The 20709-nt window shown below is 46.1% G+C and overlaps 1 protein-coding gene across 4 annotated transcripts in view; it reads left to right on the forward strand.

The window, feature by feature from the left end:
• Nucleotides 1-2607: 2607 nt before the first annotated feature.
• Smarcal1 (SWI/SNF related, matrix associated, actin dependent regulator of chromatin, subfamily a like 1) overlaps nucleotides 2608-20709 on the forward strand; it is a 46222-nt gene continuing 28120 nt past the window's right edge. For 2 of the 4 annotated variants that reach the window (XM_052749817.1, XM_052749819.1), the window contains exons 1-9: nucleotides 2608-2789; nucleotides 3777-3813; nucleotides 4601-5433; nucleotides 6203-6253; nucleotides 9589-9801; nucleotides 10731-10781; nucleotides 15892-16078; nucleotides 17738-17888; nucleotides 19212-19370. In XM_052749817.1, coding sequence (XP_052605777.1) covers nucleotides 4659-5433; nucleotides 6203-6253; nucleotides 9589-9801; nucleotides 10731-10781; nucleotides 15892-16078; nucleotides 17738-17888; nucleotides 19212-19370 — 1587 coding nt within the window. In that variant the 5' untranslated portion in view covers nucleotides 2608-2789; nucleotides 3777-3813; nucleotides 4601-4658. Of the gene's footprint in view, nucleotides 2790-3010; nucleotides 3164-3776; nucleotides 3814-4600; nucleotides 5434-6202; nucleotides 6254-9588; nucleotides 9802-10730; nucleotides 10782-15891; nucleotides 16079-17737; nucleotides 17889-19211; nucleotides 19371-20709 lie in introns of those variants that run through there. The other 2 variants (XM_052749821.1, XM_052749818.1) reach the window with 2 other exon arrangements.

The following is a 20709-nucleotide window of genomic DNA, read 5'->3' on the forward strand; positions in this document are numbered from 1 at the left end:
TCAATGACTTTTGTCTTTACAGATAAAAACAAAAACACAGACACACAGAGGGAAAATCATATGAGGAGATAGGAGATTAAAAACAAATGAAAAATGGAGACACTATGGCTATGTTTACTTAACAGGCCCCCAGACCTTAGCACAACTGGTGCCATGTTAAAGGTACCATTCTCACCTCAAAGCCTAGGATGTAGGCCCCAAACCTGCAAAATGAGAACAAAGACCTAATCCATCAAGACCTGGTCCATAGTTCCAGGATCCAGGAAAGCCCCTAAATATACTAACCTTGCTTTTTGGCTCCTGTAGTTCTGCTTCTGGCTAACTGTTCTTGCTAACCGAAGTGTGCCAACTGGGATGCGATTTGTGTATAAAAGGTAAAGAGCTATGAGGATCCAGGCTGCATGATCTAGGCAAGTTCCCCATATAGCTGCCAGCCTGTTATAAAGACTCTCTCTCTCTCTCTCTCTCTCTCTCTCTCTCTCTCTCTCTCTCTCTCTTTCTTTTTTTTTTTTTTTAAAGATTTATTTATTTACTAAGTATACAATGTTCTGTCTGCATGTATGCCTGCAGGCCAGAAGAGGGCACCAGATCTCATTACAGATGGTTGTGAGCCACCATGTGGTTGTTGGGAATTGAACTCAGGACCCCTGAAAGCACAGTCAGTGCTCTTAACCTCTGAGCCATCTTTCTTTTCAGTTTTTAGAGCGTTCTCTGGTGGACATACCTCAAAATATTCACACTAGATTCGAATACTTTCTCTATTAAGCCTTACTTAAATCATCAGCCTCTGTTATTAACAAAATGTTTCAAGTGACACAAAATATATGATTATTATGAGAAAATCAAAACAAATGCACAGAAATGTAGCTTCGAATGTTGGGATATGCATCCCACTCTACCTAACTTGTCGGTGGCTTGGTGGGATTTTTGGATTTCCCTGTAAAGGAATTTCTTTTCTTCTCCCTCCCACATCATCTTCTTTCCCTATCAAAGAACACACCCACCACTGTGTCTTCTTTTCCTTAAATATCTGGCTGTTTTTCCCGACTAACTCTGCATCCAGAGATCTACCTCTTTGTAATGAGCTATGTTTGAAAACAGAATCATAGCAACCTTCACACATACACTTTATGATAGAAGATTATATTCAATCATTGTAGGGGCAAAAAAAAAAAAAATGCTGGTGCCCAGAAATGGGGACAACTAACTATGAAAGTATCTGAGAGATGCAAGGGTTTTGAGATCAGAATAACAAACTAGCTGAATAGAGCCTTGAGAACATTGTGGACCAGTTCTGGTTTAGTTTTCTTATCTATAAAACGAGGATAACAGAGTCGGGTGTAGTGGTGCACACCTTTAATCACAGTACTCCAGAGAAGGATCTGTCAGTTCTAGGCCAGTCAGGGATACAGGGTGAGATCCTGTCTTGAAAGGAAAAGAAAGAGAAAGAGAGAGAGAGAGAGAGAGAGAGAGAGAGAGAGAGAGAGAGAGAGAGAGAGAGAGATCCTGTTTTGAAAGAAAGAAAGAAAGAAAGAGAGAGAGAGGGAGGGAGGGAGGGAGGGAGAAAGAAAGGAAAGAAAGGAAAGAAAGAAAGAAAGAAAGAAAGAAAGAAAGAAAGAAAGAAAGAAAGAAAGAAAGAAAAAAAAAAGAAAAAAAGAAAGAAAGAAAAAGAAAGAAAGAAAAAGAAAGAAAGAAAAAGAAAGAAAGAAAAAGAAAGAAAGGAAGGAAGGAAGGAAGGAAGGAAGGAAGGAAGAAAGAAAGAAAGAAAGAAAGAAAGAAAGAAAGAAAGAAAGAAAGAAAGAAAGAAAGAAAGAAAGAAACAGGAGGGGAGGGGACAAGCCGCCAGGTGGTGGTGGCACATGCCTTTAATGCCAGCAGAGCCTGTAGGATCTCTGTGAGTTCGAGGCCAACCTGGTCTACAAAGTGAGATCCAGGACAGGCACCAAAAAACTACAACAGAGAAACCCTGTCTTTTAAAAAAAAACCTAAAAAGCAAAACGAGAGAGAGAGAGAGAGAGAGAGAGAGAGAGAGAGAGAGAGAGAGAGAGAGAGAGAGAGAGAGAGAGAAAAGGTAATAATAATCTTATGATGGTGCGGGTCTGTAGGAATTTCCAGACAAGAGATCCTGTCTACGCTTCATAGGTTGTAGTAAGGATTAATCGAGGTTCATCTTAATGATCATCACACGGACTGATGAAGGATCTAACAGCGCGGGTTCCTGTTTGGTCCACGAGAGAGGCGGCTGGGCCTTAAACTACAAGGACAACACTATTAGAAAGGGGTGTGTCGGGAAAATCTTTATTAATCAGTCTGGCTGTCTGAGATGTCCACCGGAGACACCACTGATACTACTACACTGAATGCTCAGCATCACTGGCCGCCTTTACGCCTGGCTAAACATTTGGAGAGACCGAGACCTACAACTCCCAGGGTGCACCATACCTTGCCCCGCCCATAATGTCACACCTCCAGTTCACCAACCCCCCGATGGGCAGGCTTTCGGACTCAAACTACAAACCCCAGAAGGCCCTACGTTAAATGTGTTATCATCCCCCCAGTTTATGACCGGGATCTGCGGCCGTATTGGCTGCTGGGAAGTGTAGTTCGACGGTGGCCGAGCCACTCGCAGGCCAAGATGGTCCGCCCCAAGATGGGTCAACTCGCGCCGCTCTAAGTTTTAGTTCCTCTAACAGTCCGGCTAGAAGCGTAAACTGCCTAGGCAAAGCTTTGGAGACGCTCCTGGACGAGGGCTCTTCTGCGAAGGTGCCTCGCTTTCCGGACCTCGCTAGGTAAGAAAGTGGTCTGGGAAGGAGGCAGCGGCGTTGCGGACGAGACCAAATTGCGACTAGAGGTGGGAGCGGCGGGGAAGGAAGGATCCAAATGGAACGCCAAGTAGGGCGGGGCGTCCCCTCTCATCAGGGGCCCGGGAGGTGTCCCAGAAAGAAAGTGAAGCCTAGGTCCCAGCAAAGAGGGACGTCTGTGGGGTGGGGTGCATTTGTGGCTTGTGGCTTTATTAGTGGGACCTCTCATCCCGTGGTCTCACCTCCCCGACTGGGGTGGTCAGTCAGCATACCAGCCAGGCCTTGGCAGTTAGGTTGATCACCCTGCTTGAGCACCAGATGGAGAGTTTTACCTGCTGCTGGCTGGCTGGAGTGTAACATCCGTGAGATGAGATGTTTCGGGGTGTTTTGTTTAAAGGCAGTATCAGCAGGGAAGAAAATCTTAAACCCTATAAAGTTTAGAGTCTAGACCCTCCTTTGACGACCGACAGTGCTACTGGAGTATTTCCTGTGTTATAAACATTATAAGGCATGCCATTTATATAAGGCCTAGACAGAACCCGTCCAGAGAATTTGGTGTTCTGGCCCCTGCTTCTAGAGTATTGTAAAGCTGGTCCAGCCTATAGGAAAATGGCAAGGGTAAATTAAATCACAGTACAAAATAAAATGTATAGGATGGCCCTACTTTGTAATGAATATCTGTGTTTTCCAAGTATGTGGCAAGAAAAATTCAGAACTCTGCTCTGAATTAACATGGTAATGTGTGACAGTTCAACTCGACCTTTTACATCTTTGTATCCAGATTTGGTACAGTGATCATTGTCCCTTTCTCCTCTTTATTTTTCTAAGAGTCACTTTGGTGTTGCACTTTGGAAATCAGGCTCTAAGGCCACCTGCAGATTGATTAACAGAAATGCAGTGAGGATTGGATTTAATACAAGGGGAGAATTCAGTGTTTAGTCTCTGTGAGGCTAATGCTCTTTTTCCTTCTTCTAGGTTGGAAACAGTTCATTTTAGCAAGTGTCACGCCATGGTATGTAGGGTTGGTCTATTTCTGTCTCATCCATTAACCTTTCTAGTGTAAAATGTAGTAGTCTTTGTCCTTTCTAATGAAAGTTACATTTCACTGTAAAACTTTCTTGGGATCTGCTAACTCGCTTTGACCAGGGAATGGGAAGGAGAAAAATACACCAGCTGAAATACAATCAGTTTTGGATTTAGTTTGCTTTTTCATCAATGTCATTATTTTAGCATATGCTGCGCGCGCGCGTGTGTGTGTGTGTGTGTGTGTGTGTGTGTGTGTGTGTGTGTATGCTTTCATTTTAATTATAAAAGAAAACTCAGTTTGTCCTTTAGCTTTTTCTTGTAGACAGACATTTCCCGTCTGACCACCTGGTACCAAATAAATACACAGAGGCTTATATGAATTATAAATGCTCAGCCAATAGCTCAGGCTTATTACTAACTAGCTCTTACATTTTAAGTTAACCCATATTCCTTATTTATGATCTGCCACATGGCAGTACCTTTATTGGCATGGCACATTCATCTCCTGCTCCCTCTGCATCTGGCTAGCAAGCAACTCTTGACTCCTCCCTTCTCCTTCCCATCATCCTTAGTTTGGTTGCCCTGCCTATACTTCCTGCCTGGCTATTGGCCAATCAGCATTTTGTTAAACCAGTTTTAGTGACAAATCTTTATGGTGTACAAGAGGATTATTCCACAGCATTTTCTAATACATTTCCTGGGACAAAAACTTGTTAAATCAAAGTAGGAACATAGTGAACATAATTTTATTTCAGTCTTTTTACCTTTCACAGCTTTTGCCAGCTTCCTAGTTAAAAGACGACATTCCTGCGTAAGCCCATTGGTGTTAAAATGTCCTTGCCACTCACAGAGGAGCAGAAGAAAAAGATTGAAGAGAATCGACAAAAGGCTCTGGCCCGTCGAGCTGAGAAGTTATCAGAACAGCCTCAGAGCACAGCTTCAGGCCCCACTCTTGCTGGCCCTTCCCAATCCCAGCAGGGTCCTTTCTTGAATCTTCCAGCGGGGCCTTCTAAGCCAGTGGGCCACGGTGTCCTTTTCAAGCCACAGAATCTCAACAATTCATTTCCTACTGATCAGAGACCTCAGGGTTCCGACCATGTTCAGCCCAGCACACCAGAGCCGGCAAAGGGGATATGGAAGATCCAAGGAGGGAGGTCCACAGCTTGCTCAAGCCCTGCCCCGAGTCCTCCAAACATCTGTAACCAGCAGCTTTTGGGTTATAAGTCAGATCAGGGTCATCCCCAGGCTTCTCATCAGATCAAGTCGATGCCCATTGCTACCACACCCCAGGAGCCTTTGGGTAAAGCACAGAGTGCCCAGGACACAGCGGCTTTCTCCTCTGGACCATTTCCCAGAGATCTTGAGTTAGAGGCCAAGACAGTGAAGCCCTCCACCTCTGGGCAGGGTGGTTCGGACACCTTTTATGCCTTAGGGGGAAAAACATCTAGAGCAGAAGGCAGACCCCCAAAGAAACTGCAAACCTCATCCCAAAAAACAAGCTGTCTGCAGGGAACGTGCGTAAGGATGGGAGATCGTTTCCAGGTGAAGATCGGCTACAACAAAGAGCTCATTGCCATGTTTAAGTCCCTGCCCAGCAGACGCTATGGTAATGAGGCTTTTTCTCTTTTCTATTTTTGGACTCTCTTCTAACAGTTTCTCATAAATATTAAGAGGGCACGTTGGCACATTACATTTTTTCTATTTTAGCTAGCGTTTCCCTTTGTAATAGACATTGTCTCGAGCAGCTGTCAAACTTAGCTAGTATATGGTCATAGTGAGAACTTTCTTTGCTGAGGAACCAGCTCCTCTGCCAGGTGTGGCATAAGTGTGGTCGCATTGAAGCCTAAAAGCAGTTTGAGGGGTTGGGGATTTAGCTCAGTGGTACTTGGGTTCGGTCCTCAGCTCTGGAAAAAAAACAAACAAACAAACAACAACAATAACAGTAGTTTGAAATCCGTGGATTTTTTTTTTTTTTTCCCTTTCAGTTTTGAAAGTGATGAACTACCTCAGTGATGTTGAGTAATGTGCTTGGGTTAGTTGACCTGATGGGAGAGCTGGGGTGTGGCTAGCTCTGCTTTTCCTCAGAGCTATTGCCCATATCGTTGCCCAACTACACAGCAATTCAGAGGAGCTGGGTTCTCATCCTCACTGCCTCAGCCCACTTAGTTAAATGCCTTCCCTGGGCCTGAGCTGCTGTCTGCACGAAACGGAATTACCAGTTTGCTGTTTGTCTCATGTAGAGATTTCTTGAAGCCTGTGAGAGCCTGCCAGTCAACAACTTTGAATTTGGCCGTGATCTGTTCAGGAAATAAACTCTCACAGAGTGTCAGAGAATAAATGAAGACGCAAAGTGATCAGCCTTCTGTTTATTTCAGATCCTATTACAAAGACGTGGGACTTCAGCATGAGCGACTACAGAGCCTTGAGTAAGTGGGAAGTTAGCAGGGGCTAGCACCTAAGGGTTCTATGTGAAGTTAGCAGGGGCTAGCACCTAATGGTTCTGTGCGAAGTTAGCAGGGGCTAGCACCTAAGGGTTCTATGTGAAGTTAGCAGGGGCTAGCACCTAATGGTTCTGTGCGAAGTTAGCAGGGGCTAGCACCTAAGGGTTCTGTGCACTGGGTCTTCTCAGTCCTACGTTACATGATCTCTGTTATCTCTCATAATAACCACTTTACAAATGGGGAAATGAAGTCTCTAGTGAGTAACTAATGCAGAGCTACACAGCTAATTCGTTCTTCAACTGGAATTCAAACCAGGGTGCCTGTTCCCCCAGGGCTCTGCCAGCGCCAGCAGTGACCAGTGACTGTGTCAGGCCTTGCTCCTGGGGAGAAGATTGTTTAGCCTCTGACACTGGTTAGTGAACCCCAAAGTTCAGGAGCTCAGGCAGGTCTATCGTGATGGGTCCAGTCACCGTCAGCTCTGGTTGCACCACTGTCTTACACCAATGTTTGTGTCCTGTTGTGGACTATTTGTTTAACTAGGCAAAGATGTGTTACATTTGCTTACGTTACAGAGTATTTCTTTAATGGTGTGAAGGTATGCTTATGTTACAGAGTATTTCTTTAATGGTGTGAAGGTATATGACAATTGTTTCTGCTGCCTTTGTTAACAATGTAAAGATGTGTTACATTTGTTTAACTATGTAAAGATGTGTTGCTGTTTCACCTTGCCTGCCTAAGGCACCTGAATGGCCAATAGCTGGGCGGAAGAGGGATGGGTGGGGCTGGCAGGCAGAGAAAAGTAGAGAATGACAGAGAAGAGAGACAAGAACAAGGGAGAAAGAGACAGAGACCCCCAAGGTTAGAAGCCAGGCAGCCACCAGCGAGCCAGACATGGAGGAAGGAGAAAAATAAGATATACAGAAGGAAAGGAAGGTAAAAAGCCCTGGCATAAATCGTAGATAAAGAGAAACAGATTAAAACAAGAGCTAAGGTAAGGCTGAGCCTTCATAATAATAAGTCTCCGTGTCATGATTTGGGAGCTGGTTGGTGGCCCCAAAGAAAGCCTGATACACTGTCCCCTTGTCCTGCTGCTTCTGTCAAAGAAATTGCTGGCACTCCTCTTGTTCCCCAGTCTCTCCTCATTCTCAGCACCCATTCTCCTCTGCCCATTTCAGGAGCTGAGGATGCATGCTCAGATCACTTCTCTGAGGATCTGGCATATGAGGTAGAATTCTTGGGGTTCACCAGGACATTTTCTGGGGAGTGATGGGCCAATTTCTGCAGACTTTTCTCTTTGTCTTGTCTTTGTAAAACACGTGGCTAGGTGGTGTCCTGCTCTTTGGTAGGGCTGCTGAGGACTGGGCCTTAAAGAACAAAAATGTGTTTGCTCGGTTCTGAAGGAAAGGAATCTGAGGTCAGGGTGTGGGCAGGCTTGGTCCCTCCTGAGGCCTTTCTCCTTGACTTTTTGTGTGGGATGATTACTTTTTTGTACTGTTCCACCTGTTTTTTGTTTTTAAATAAGAGTATTAGGCACAAAAGTCTCCATGTGGTTTTAGATGAAGCTGACTGGAGTATGTGGACCCTCTGGATGTCCTGATGTCACCTGCAGCAGCTTTGGAATTAGAAATTGTATTTCCATTTTTAAGTTTCACATAGGTTTATTATTTTTGTGTCTTTTTATAATTTTTATTTCAGATTATACTTTTTTTTTGGTTTTTCAAGACAGGGTTTCTCTGTGTAGCCCTGGCTGTCCTGAAACTCACTCTGTAGACCAGGCTGGCCTCAAACTTGGAGGTCCGCCTGCTTCTGCCTCCCAGGTGCTGGAATTCAAGGTGTGCACCCTCCCCCCCAGCTTTTATTTTCTTTAAGTACTGAGGATTAAACTCAAAGTCTTGTGCATAGTAAGCAATTACTCAACCACTGACGTGCATCCTTGGCCCAGTTATTCTTGTTAATATTCTCACATATCAATAAATAGTGTTCCCAGCAGTTACCGATTGAAATGTGTCTGTGGATTCTGCACACACATACCCCCACCTCCCCTTACTATAATGCTGAGGATTGAATCCAGGACCTCAGACAAGCTAGGTCAGCACTTGGGTACTGAGCTATATTCCTAACCTGGATTTTGCTCTTTTAGCCCTACCCACATTCACCACACAAACACAGAGCATATTAACGCCCAAAGAAGGAGGATTAACTAGGCCCACAGTCTCTGGACTCAGCCACTACTGACACCTGGATTCTGTTCATTTCCCACTTTTTTTGTCGTTAAGTGAAACAATGTTACCTTTGTATATAATTTGTACCCTGCCTTTCTCATAAACATTTTCATTTTAAATGAAAGCTGGCAGTTGGTTCAGTGTGATGAATATGGGTGTCATCATTATGATAGACCACTGTGAACCTCAAAATATTTTGCATTATTGAACATAGTAAATTTTGTACTTTGTCTTTTCCAAAACTTCTTACTGACAGAAAACGTTAATGACTGCGTAACGTCTTGTCGTATGAATATGGCAGCGTTGCCCACGTCATTTTCTTGCTGTTTAATTTGCTTCCTGTCTCCTGGTTTTGCGTCCGTAAGGAAGCCCTGTGCGCACAAGTTTCTGTCTGTACTTTCAGTTGCCAGAAGTAGAGTCATGAGCATCACCTCTTAAACTCATGCCTGTCTCACCACTTTTCCCAAAAGTTTTTTTTCTCACCTAGTAATGTAAATGTCTTTCTGTGGTTTTTGCTATTTGTTTGTTTTATCTTGCAATGTTGATAGTAAAAAATGGTTTTCCATTCCTTCCGTTATTTGTAAAGTTGAACATTTCTGTTTTCTAGTCACTTTCCCTCCTGCTTTCTAATTGGCTGCACCTCCTTTGCCTTTCAAATAAGTATCGTTTTTTTTCCCCCTTGTTTTTTTTGACAGACCGAAAAGCGCATCAGTGATAGGTGATACAGTAATGTGGAAAGCCGTGTCCTTGTGGCCTCAGTCCTGTGTCTCACCTCCTTGTTGTCTAAGCAGTTGGTAGAGTAGTTCAGCATAGGGTCCCATGGGTGCTTTGTGGTGTGTTAACTCCTGCAGAGTCTCAGGCACAACTGAGATTACTTACAACGTTTAATGTCGTCACAAGCGACACCTTTCTGTTAATTTCTGATATCTGTGGGGTTTTTTTGTTTTTGTTTTTTGTTTTTAAGTTCACAATTTTAGGGAACAGAAGAATTGCTGCCCTGCCCTGCTCCCTGTCTTGTCTTTCTGAGTGCCGTGGGTCAGGGGAAAGTCATCCAGTGTCACCCACCTAATTACTTCCATCCTTTCCTCCTCTTCACAGTGAAAGCAGCCGAGCAACTCTCCACGGTCTTCCTCCAGCCTCTGGAAGAGGTTGATGGCAGTGTCAGGGGACAGAGCAGCCTTCCCTCAGCTCCGTCCCTTGCCTTTGTCACAGGGAGGTGCATGCTCATCTCCCGGGCGCGCTTCGAGGTTGACATCGGCTATTCGGAGGAGGTGATCGCACTGTTTAAACAGATGGATTCCAGGAATTACGGCAAGTGGTTGATCTCCGAGAGATCTGTGATGGCACTGTTTGTCTCTGTCTTTGACTGTCAAACTGACTTTCCTGATGAGGTATAACTGTATCTACAGGACAGTGACACCTCACTTGTCACAGAGAGTCAACACGTAATGGCAGCTGCTTTATCGCTGAGCTTCCCAAAGAGAACATTCTATTGTTTTCTTAATTGCCTGGCCAGGGTTGTCTTGACAAGTGCAGGTGCTTTGCTGCCTCGACTTTAAAACCCATTTGCTGGGGCTGGAGAGATGGCTCAGTGCTTAAGAGTTCCACTGCTCTTCCAGAGGACCCGGGTTCAGTTCCCAGCACCCACATGGCATCTCACAACTGTCTGTAGCTCCAGCTCCAGGGGATCTGACGCCCTCACACAGACATAGGTGCAGGCAAAACACCGATGTACATGAAATAAAAATAATTAAAACATTTTTAAGCCGGGCGGTGGTGGCGCACGCCTTTAATCCCAGCACTCGGGAGGCAGAGCCAGGTGGATCTCTGTGAGTTCGAGGCCAGCCTGGTCTCCAAAGCGAGTACCAGGAAAGGCGCAAAGCTACACAGAGAAACCCTGTCTCGAAAAACCAAAAAAAAAAAAAAAACAAAAAAAAAAAAACATTTTTAAAAGCCCATTTGTTTCTATTTTAGCCTTAGAAGAACAGAAAGAACAGTAGTTGCCCTACAGCTGTGCCCTAAGACAGTGGGGTCAGGCTTGGGCATGCGCAGGAAACGCCGGTTGCTAACACTGTAGCTATGGGATTGGGGGGTGGTGGATGTCTTTCTAAGAAGTTCCCTGGTGGTGGCTGTGGTACCAACCTCAGGACCACCACGCCCATCATGAGAGCTTGCTGGAGGTTCATGTAGTTGGAAAGCGAGTGAGTGAGTGTGTGCCTCTTTCTCTCTCCTCCTTGCAGATGCCAAGACCAGGAAGTGGAGCTTTCTCCTGGAGGAGCACAATAAACTGAGTGAGAAAGCTACCTCTCTGCTGTTTATCACGCTGTTAGCCTTTCATCATGGCCTTAGCCTTAAAATGGCTCTGAAGAGAGGTTTCTCCTCCCCGCTGCTGTAATAGGGGTACCTCCATATGCTTGCCTGCAGAGTCGCTGAATGAGAGAAGTGTCTAGCTTGCCTCGTTCAAGCGTGCTGGCACCAGCAGCTTTGTGAAAACCTTTCACACACAGGGCTGTTGATCCATAAGGGCACGGTGGTACTGTTGAAGTTCTCAGGGCCTGGAAGTCTTCCTGCCATCTTAGACAGTTAAAATGAAGGAGACAGACGTGGGGAATCAGAGGAGTGCCAGGATCACATAACTGGAGTGGAAGTTACGTTAGACAGCCTCTCAGTTTACCTCCAGAACCTGATGACCAAGAAGGTAGGAGGGGGTTGTGGTTTGAGGCTGCATCGTGGGTTGCCTTCTGTCAGATGCAGAAGTCTGGACCTGATGCGAAGAATTTGAGCAGGACTTAGAGACTGACCGAGAGCAGGGACGTGTGCATTGCTACCATGACCACAAAAGGGAGCTGCCTGGTTGCTTACCTTTTCTTCCTCGTATCTTCTCGGATGGACGAGAATTGTCATGTGCCAGAGACAGGTGGCTGTGGTGTGGCTGTGGTCATAGCTCATCCTGCTCTGGAACACTAGTCTTCTCTAACGTAAAGCAGTAGTGATTTTTTCAGTTGTATTTCCCCTTCCTGGTGCCCTGTGGACTTACTGGGCCTCCCAGATGGTGGGAGGAGCTGTGTGTTGGTACCAGTCACAGCAGTGAGCTGGCCAGCCTTGGGAGTGAGGAACCATTAGCTGCTGCTGCTTCTGCTACTGCTTCTGCTTCTGCTTCTGCTTCTTCTTCTTCTTCTGCTTCTGCTTCTTCTTCTTCTTCTTCTTCTTCTTCTTCTTCTTCTTCCTCCTCCTCCTCCTCCTCCTCCTCCTATTTTTTTTTTTTTTTTTTTTTTTGTTTTTTGAGACAGGGTTTCTCTGTGTAGCTTTGCACCTTTCCTGGAACTCTCTCTGTAGCCCAGGCTGGCTCTGCCTGCTGAGTGCTGGGATTAAAGGCATGTGCCACCACCACCCTACTGCCATTAGCTTCTTGTCCTTCAGGCTAGGGCTTTGAGGAAGAGGGCAGAGCTGGGCTGCTTCCTGTGCCCCATGTCTCCTGACTTACTGTGTAGTTTCAGACATCAGGGGGATGGCTCACTATTTTGTGTCCCACTGTCCTTTTGTTAAGCAAAGGCATTTTTGGGCTGGAGATCATTGTTTACCTAGCATACCTAAGGCCTGTGTTTGATCCAGTGTGTGTGGTGGCATGTACCTATTATCCCGATACTCAGGAGGTGGAGGCAGGAGGATCAGAAGTTCAAGGTCATCCTTGGCTACCTAGCAAGCTTGAGGCCAGCCTGGGCTACATAAGACCCTATCTGAGCCGGGCAGTGGTGGAGCACGCCTTTAATCCCAGCACTCGGGAGGCAGAGCCAGGTGGATCTCCCGTGAGTTCGAGGCCAGCCTGGTCTACAGAGCAAGATCCAGGAAAGGTGCAAAGCTACACAGAGAAACCCTGTCTCAAAAAAAACAAAACAAAACAGCAACAACAACAACAAAACAAAAAAACAAAAAAAAAGACCCTATCTGAAAAAAATTTTTTTTTAATTTTTTTAAATTTTTTTATTTTTTAAAATCCGTATCTGTCTCACTGGCAGACAAATACAAAGGAATAATAAATACAAAAGAAAAACTTTTTGTTCCTTGAGGAAGGCTTAACCTGTAAACTGCAAGGTTAAGTTGAATGTGAGGTGGTGCTATTTTAGTATCCATGAAAACTGGTTGAAGCAGGAAGGATGGCCAGTGCAGATCGGAAGTTCTTTGACCGTTGTTTGGAGCTTCTGATGCAAAGAGAACTGTTGACCTAACCTGAATTTTTGATGAGAGACAGGAATTAGTTCTTTCCTGTCCCTTCATTGCCTTTCTTGACCAAGAAAGACAAATATGTGAGCAATAAAATTCTCTGCCTTTTATGGACCGACAGTGCAGGATGCTTGGCATTAGCTGATGAACGCAGTGCTGGGAAACCGTGCGTCGTGGCTCCTAATGTTTTGCAGGCTACAGAATTTAAAATATCTAGTGAACTCATGAGCACACTTCTAGAGTTTGTATTAGACATTAGTAATTCTCTAGACCCGGAGTCGGTAATTCGAGATTTATAATTTTTATTTGTTTTTTCCTGGTTATTGTCTCAGTAAGCAAACCTTTGCTTGCCTTACTGGGGACATTTTGGGGTCACAGTGGCATCAGTGGTGGTGGGAGTAAGATTTAAACTCCTCCTGCATTTGTAACCGTTAAGAAGTTCTGAAGCCAGCTCTGAGCACTGAGAGGCCCGAGTGGGCACTCCGGAGAGAGCCTGGTTCAGTTTCCATCTGTGCTGCAGACCTGGGGAATTTGCACCTTCTTTCTTCCCTGCACATCCTCTTCCTCATGTGTGAAATCAGATTATTGACGCCAAGCTAGTTGAGCACACACATGAGATGCTAATTAAGAAATGGTGATGAGGCCTGAGTGTGTCATCACAGACGTGGCGAGAGTCATTTCCTCTAGGAAAGGGACTCAGAGGTTTCTCTTCTTTCCAAGTGACTGGACGCCTTCTGCCCACAGTGAAATTGGCATGAGGCCGTTTGTTTTTCTCTGGCTGTCACAGTCCAGAAGGGTTCTCCATGATCCCGTCTTGTCAGCTGCTGTTTGGAAACACTCGCATCTCTCAGCTGTGTGGCTAGCACATTCTGCCAGCAAGCTTTTTGTAGAAATAACTTCTGTATGACTCACGAAGCCAGACAGCACATGCCTGTCATTCACCAGCACCCATGAAAGGACAATAGGCAGCGCTGACAGGGGAGGGCGGAGTGCTCAGAAGCACCGGTGAGCTGAACTAGCAGCACAAGACTTTGGAAACAGAGCTGTATGAGACAGTGGCATCAGGTGCGTCCTCGCTGAGTGGTTGAAAGAACGGGGTGCTAACAGAGGCCTTGCAAGCCAGCCTCTCAGCAATGCCTAGCTTTCCTTCCCCAGGTACTTGAGTTCTGAAGACTTCTAGAATTTTGATGAGAATGGCCTCTGCCAAGTACATTGAGTGCTCCATCTCCCGAAGTTTGTATAAATTAGCACATTCCAATTTAATCTAAGAGATAAAAAGTAGATTTCTACATCAGTATGGAACAGCCTACTTTATATTAAAGCCATCAACCTAACTTAATTTCTGTTGTTAATTCTATTCATGGAAACTTTCCAGAAACAACTGGGGTATGTGTTTGTGTGTGTGTGTACATATATGTATGTGTTGTGTTTGAGTGGGGAGGGCTATATATCTCCATGTGTCATAGCCTGTGGCACATATATATATATACACATATATATATATATATACATACATATATATACACACACACATATATATACATACATGTATGTATGTATTGTGTTTGAGTGGGGAGGGCTATATATCTCCATGTGTCATAGCCTGTGGCACACGTGATCAGACGACAAATTATATGAGCCAGTCTCTTCTACCATGTGGGTTCCTGGGATTGACTATAGGTTTCTAGCCTTGGCGGCATGCATCTTTATCTGCTGGGCCATCTCACTAGCACCTGATAATTATATTTAGTAAAGGACAAAGATTGAATTAAAAACAAAACAAAACAAACCAAAAATACTAAGCAACTGAAGCCAGCAGTAGATGGCACAGCTGTCCGTGTTCACATCTGTGTTAGCCCTAGTAATCCACTGGTGGTTGAAGCCCAGAACTTTGGGAATACCCTTGAAGTATTAAGAAACAGTATCTTGAACAGAGTTGATCATGATTGCTTCTATGTTCAAGAGAACCATAATTTTACCAGTTTTAAAAAAAAAATGTTGTATCCAGGTGGTAGTGGAGCATGCCTTTAATCCCAACACTCGAGGCAGAGGCAGGCAGATGTGAGTTTGATCCCAGCCTGGTCTACAGAGCTGTGGCCTGTGTGTGGAAATCTGAAGGAAACCTCTGGAGCCTCATTTTCTAGCTTTGATACAGGGTCTCTTCATTGCTTTTCTGCTGCATACATGAAGGTAGCTGGTCCAGGAACTCCAGGAGATCCTCCTGTGTTTGCCTGCTGTCTCCCTGGAGGAACCTGGGATTCTAGACTCATGCTGTGCATCTGGCCTTTACATGGTTCTGGCTATCCAAACTGGTTCTCACGTTTGCCCAGCAAGCTCTTTTACTCACTGAGTGTCTCTCTCTCTCTCTCCCTCTCTCTCTCTCTCTCACTCTCACTCTCACTCTCACTCTCACTCTCACTCTCACTCACACTCACACACACACACACACACACATACACACATGCAAACGCACACTCCCAGTGACAGGTACTTCAGCTGCTTCCCTGTAGAGATGACAACTCTAAAACCCTCTCCAGAGGAGATTGTTATTTTCATATGAAACAAGGTTGAAAGTGTGTGTCTGTCTTGGTTGACGGCCTGTGCGTGCACTCTGCCTTTTGCTATTGTTTGTTAGTAACACTGTGGTCCTGCCAGTCTAACTTGGGAACCCTAGTGGCTTCTCTCTGAAGAGCACCGTGTTTCTTCTGCTGTTGACAGAAGGCCACTTAAGGGCCCTCTCTTCCCCCAAACACTGAAGCCATCAGAACAAGGCTTCGTTCTACTGAAGACTGGCTTTTTTAGGATCTTTCTGGGATGATTTTGAATGGCTATTTTAGTAGGTATGAGCCTTTCTGTATTTGAATGGAGCTATAAAGAAAGAAAATTAATCAGGTTGAAAAAAATCACAAACCTCTGACCGTTCTTTCTAGTATGGTATAGTCAGCCAAACCACTTTCGCATTACTGCATACCCTCTTACCTGTAGGTATAAGGACTAGAGAGAAAACACCGGCGTTTGTCTGGTCCAGTGCTCCGCTAGCGGCATGTTCTGCAGTTAGCCCTCGTAAGAAGTGTAGCAGAATGCCTCTTACCGAATTCTGTGTACTAAAGCCCTTTCTCTTTGTCCAGGTCTTTTGGACCTGTGCTTTCTGGTTCACACACCTCTGTTTTATCTTTCCAGTTACAAAGTCACGTGATCTCCGGCAAGTTCGGCTGGACCCTCTGCCCAAGACAGTGACCCTGGCATTTGCATCTCAGCTGGAGAAGACGTCTCTCAATGCCCAAGCAGATGTGCCTGAAGCTGACCTTTCTGGAGTGGATGCCAAGCTTGTGTCTAACCTCATGCCCTTCCAGAGAGAGGGAGTTAGGTAGATTCCTGGTCTTCCTCTTGCTCTCTCTCTCTCGCTTGAATTTCATCACTTAGCTCAGGTGGGGGTCAAATGCCTCTTATGAATCCTTACATGTATTCATTGCATACATGTCTGGAAGCATCTAGATTAAGCATTAAACAGCCAGGTGTGCTGTTCCCAAAGCTTATTGTTACCATTGGTTCCCAATTCCGTGAGTTAACCAGGGCTTTGGATTGCAGGTGCTCATCAGCTGAAGGAAAGAGATTTCTCCCCAGAATTCTCTGCTTTAGCTCTGCTTTCTCCTTAGCTCACACGCTGCTCAGCCAGGTGCTGTTTTCAGGGGCTTTGTGGCTGGTGTTCCAGTTTGGCAGCATAGACTAAGGCTGTTTCTGTGCTACAGAAAGGGAGGCTGCTTCCTGAGGCTGCGGAGAGGACGAGGAAGTACCCTGACAGGATACCCATTGGCCCATGTGCTGCTGGGCCTTGGTGTGCTGGCCTCTGGTCTCCAGAGAGCTACTCAGTTGTTGCATCTTGGGGAACTTACCAGAAGGCCAAGGGCAGCTGAAAAGTCTTGTAGTGCCCACAAGCCGATTAGAAGAGATTACTCTCTGTTTTTACAGTGTAAGAGGGAAAGAGAAGAGCTATCCACCAGCACCAGCTCATTACTAGGTTTCTGAGCCAGCAATCAGTTTTTCACAAATCCGATGAGAGAGGACTGGAGTTTGGAGCTGGGGACCAGATGTCTGATGCGCAGACTCTTTGTAGTTTCTCGGTGATTCATCTGCAACACGAGCAAGTCATTCACTGTTTCTGCTCTCGCTACCTCCCTCCCTTCTGTGGGATGATGGTTATAACAGAGACTGTTTCTCTGGGTTGAGGAAGGTGCCAGGCACCAATCATACCAATCATAAGTGCTTTTTTCACTCTTTCTCCCAGCTGTGGGTCAGGCACTGCTTTCTCCGACCTCACCGGTGCACTTGCAGGTACATCAGGAGGCACAGCGACTGAGTAATCAAGTTGAGATTCCAGTTCAGGCCTGTCTGGCTCTACCCTCGTCTATAGACTGTCAGCAAGGCCCAGTGCACTTAAGTGCCTGGGAGCTGCCAGGCTGCGAAAAAACCCTTTGCTAGAGCCAAGTTCTCATCCTCTCCCCTCTCTGTCCTTTTTGCCAGTGGTTGTAGTCACTGCTGGCTCCACTCTGCTCCTGAGCAGTGGAGTGAGCTTTGAGTCTCAGGATGCCGCATTGCTAACTCCACTGACTCTCATTTCTTTCTGTCCTTCCCGGGCACGTTTCTCAAGGGAGATCAAACCCCTGGATGTGGATGTTGCATCATGACCTCTCGTGGTCCCCTGTGCTTGGTTCAGGTGGAGTTTTCTCACCGCGGCTTCACTCCTGACTCCTTCATCCTCCAGTTGTGGCCGGTCGTCTCCTGCATCCTCCTCCAGCGTACTTAACATTCTGCGTTTGCACTGTCTGGTTCTCTCTTGTCCTCCTAGTCTGTCTCCTAAATGGCTCCTGCCCTGTCCTTTCTGGAGAGAGCCTTGCTGAGAGCACAGCACGTTCTTGTCGGTGTTGCAGCCTGCACAGAGGGCCCTCGGCTCTGTGCTGGCAGGTTGATTAAGATGGACAGAATGGCCCCGTGCACTGTGATGCTCACCTACCCTGTGTGTTTGCAGCTTTGCCATATCAAAAAGAGGCCGCCTGCTGCTTGCTGATGACATGGGCCTGGGGAAGACCATCCAAGCCATCTGTATAGCAGCTTTTTACCGAAAGGAATGGCCGCTCCTGGTGGTCGTACCCTCCTCTGTGCGCTTCACCTGGGAGCAGGTTAGATTTTTTTTATGTTGGAGTCACTGGGAAGGGCTTCCTTAGGGCTAGAACATCCCAATTACAGTGTAGAGGCAAGGCCTGGGGTCTTCAAAGGTCTAGATGTGGGTCAAAGACCATCAGGAAGGCGAATTGGTCCCTGAGAATGGGGAGTCAGTCATGTTATCCCCAGAGGGAGGCAAGCCAAGCAGTCACTAGCTTAGGGACCTAGTGCCAGTCCCTCGGCAGGTGCCGTACCTCTGTGCCCTTGTAAACAAGACCTTCTTTCTGTACTGCACCCAATTTCTGGACTGTCTTTACTTCCTTTGTTTCTCCAGTTCTGTGACACAGCACTCAGTGACCCACTCTACAGATAAACTAGGTCTCTAGGAGGTCAAGAGCTGTGCACCTACCTCCTAAGGAGGCATCTTCCTGACTTCTCTGCTCAGAGTTTGGCTTGCTGTAGGGTGGAGTCCATAGTATGTTTATGTTCCCCAGACACCCCAATAGATGGAAGCCTGATGTAAACACTGAATAATGAATTTTTTTTTAATTTAAGCACATTCAGTGAAGGAAGACCTAGCTTATTTCCCAAGCTTCATGCTTTATGCTGCTGATGTGGGGTATCAGTCTCCTCATGGGTGACTTCTTCCTAAGGTGTCAGGGTGCAGAGGATGTACCTCAGCCTGCTGCTGGTGAGGTCTGGATCCTGCCACTACCTGTAGAGAGCTCCCAGTATATATCTGTGTGTGTTAGATTTCCCTCAGAACGTCCAGAAAGAGTGAGGTAGCTGCTTCTAAACAGGACCAAGACTGGAGAATTGATGTCTGGACATAGGAGACCCAAGCAAGGCCAGGGGCACGTACATGCTCAGGCTCCAATATGGGGGCACCCAGTGGCCTTCCTGCAGCCCCAAGTTGCCTGATTTATCCAGTGATGGGCTTTGGGGGACAGCAGGTGGTTTGAAGAAAACTGGCATTAATGTTTTTATCCTCCTCAGTAAACCCAGTTTGCCTTTATTGTCCGAGGCTCTTGTAGGGCCTTCATAAAATTCTTTGAATCATATTCTTCCAAGCAGAAACTGGTGTGCTGACCATCTAGAGATCACAGAGAAGATATCATAGGCATGTGAGGGGCCTGCTCACAGGAGAGAGTCCTGTCAGTAAATAGCGAAGAGGGAGGAGTGGACTGGAGGCCGAGAGACATGACCAGGTTTGGCAGATGCAGGAGGATGTGGAGAGGGAGTGTGTCTTCAAGGAATGTGAAACTTGGTCCCCACTGAGAACGCTGTCAATGCATTGGCTGGGGTCGTCACTTTGTTTTACTGTCCCCTGTCACCTGCAGGCCTTTCTTCGGTGGCTGCCGTCTCTGAGCCCAGAGAACATCAACGTGGTGGTGACCGGGAAGGGCCGCCTAACAGCTGGCTTAGTCAACATTGTTAGTTTTGATCTTCTTAGCAAGTTGGAAAAGCAGCTAAAAACCCCCTTCAAAGTCGTCATTATCGTAAGTGACTTGGCAGAGTTCTGAAGTATTTGACCTCTTAGACACTCTGAAGGGCTCCTCAGATTTGAGAATTTGACCTCATTGATCTTCTCTGGCAATAGAAATCACTGCCTTTCTTTGGTAGGGAATGATCTATTCCTTTCCTGAAGCAGCTCTTATACCTGACTGTGTACCAGACTTTCCTGAGGAGCATTTAAAATAGTCCATCCCTCCTGTGTTGTGAGGCCAGGGATGGAGGCCAGGATGTGTGCACCAGACCATTCTGGGTCCCAAGGCCTGAAGCCTTGTCTGCAAGGGTGTGTGCATGCATTGGTACCACCTTGTTAATGTGGCTCCGACGTAGAGTTCAGCAATCAGTCATGTTCTTCCACCTGGTATGAAGACACGTCGCCATCCCTGCTAGAAGAAAAGCAGTTTTTACTTGAGTTGTTTTTAAAGACATCTGCACCTGCTTCCAAGTCTGACAGTGTTGCTTCAGCAACTGGCTTTCCTTTGCGCTCTTCACACATTTCGTGAACACCTGGGCAGACTTGGCGCCCAGCCAGCTGTCAGCATAGACTATGTGGGCATGGTTCCCAAATATAAACACGGCTGGAACCCAGAGCAGGGAAAGAGAAGAGATGGTTGTAGACCTCGGGGGATAGTCAGTGTGGTCTGGAAATGAGAACCACCCTATATTCTTAGTGTGTGCAAACAAGAACACATATTTTATCAAAGCTATTTGAGTAATGAGGCTTCGGGGGAGTCATGTTGGTCTTGGCACAAATTCAGGTGTGGCTTTAAAAGGATTGCAGCATTCTGGTGAAATGAAGTATTAACAGAAATATTCCGGGATGGTCTCGGTGGCTGTAGGATGTAGGGCCAGTGATGGCTGCCTTTGCTGACCGTGACCTTGTATTAGCTGTTTCATATATAACCACTACTCTTTCCTGTGGTCCCAAGTGGCACTGCCTTTCATTCCCTTGAGCTGACAGTGCAGGCTGGTCCATCCTTGTCCTTAGTTGCAGAGCTAGCATGTTGGAGAACCGTTGACTTAGCATGTTGGAGAACCGTTGACTGGAGCTTTGTGGCACGTGGCATGTGGCTTCCGAATTCATGTGTTTCTGTTCCTGGCTCATCACTCACCCAGCCTTGAGATTCTGGACAAATTGCTAGCCACTAGGGTTGGTCTGTCCTCAGATGCCGCATACAGCCTGCCATTTTCTGGCTTCACTGTAGTAAGGGATGAAGTGGCAGCTCTCTACACACACATTGTAGATGAGGCTTTTTTCTTTTTTTTTTTGGTTTTTCGAGACAGGGTTTCTCTGTGTAGCTTTGAGCCTTTCCTAGACCTTGCTCT

Source organism: Peromyscus californicus, unplaced genomic scaffold (assembly GCF_007827085.1).
Source record: "Peromyscus californicus insignis strain IS unplaced genomic scaffold, ASM782708v3 Scaffold_21__1_contigs__length_65335640, whole genome shotgun sequence".
Taxonomy (NCBI): Eukaryota; Metazoa; Chordata; class Mammalia; order Rodentia; family Cricetidae; genus Peromyscus; species Peromyscus californicus.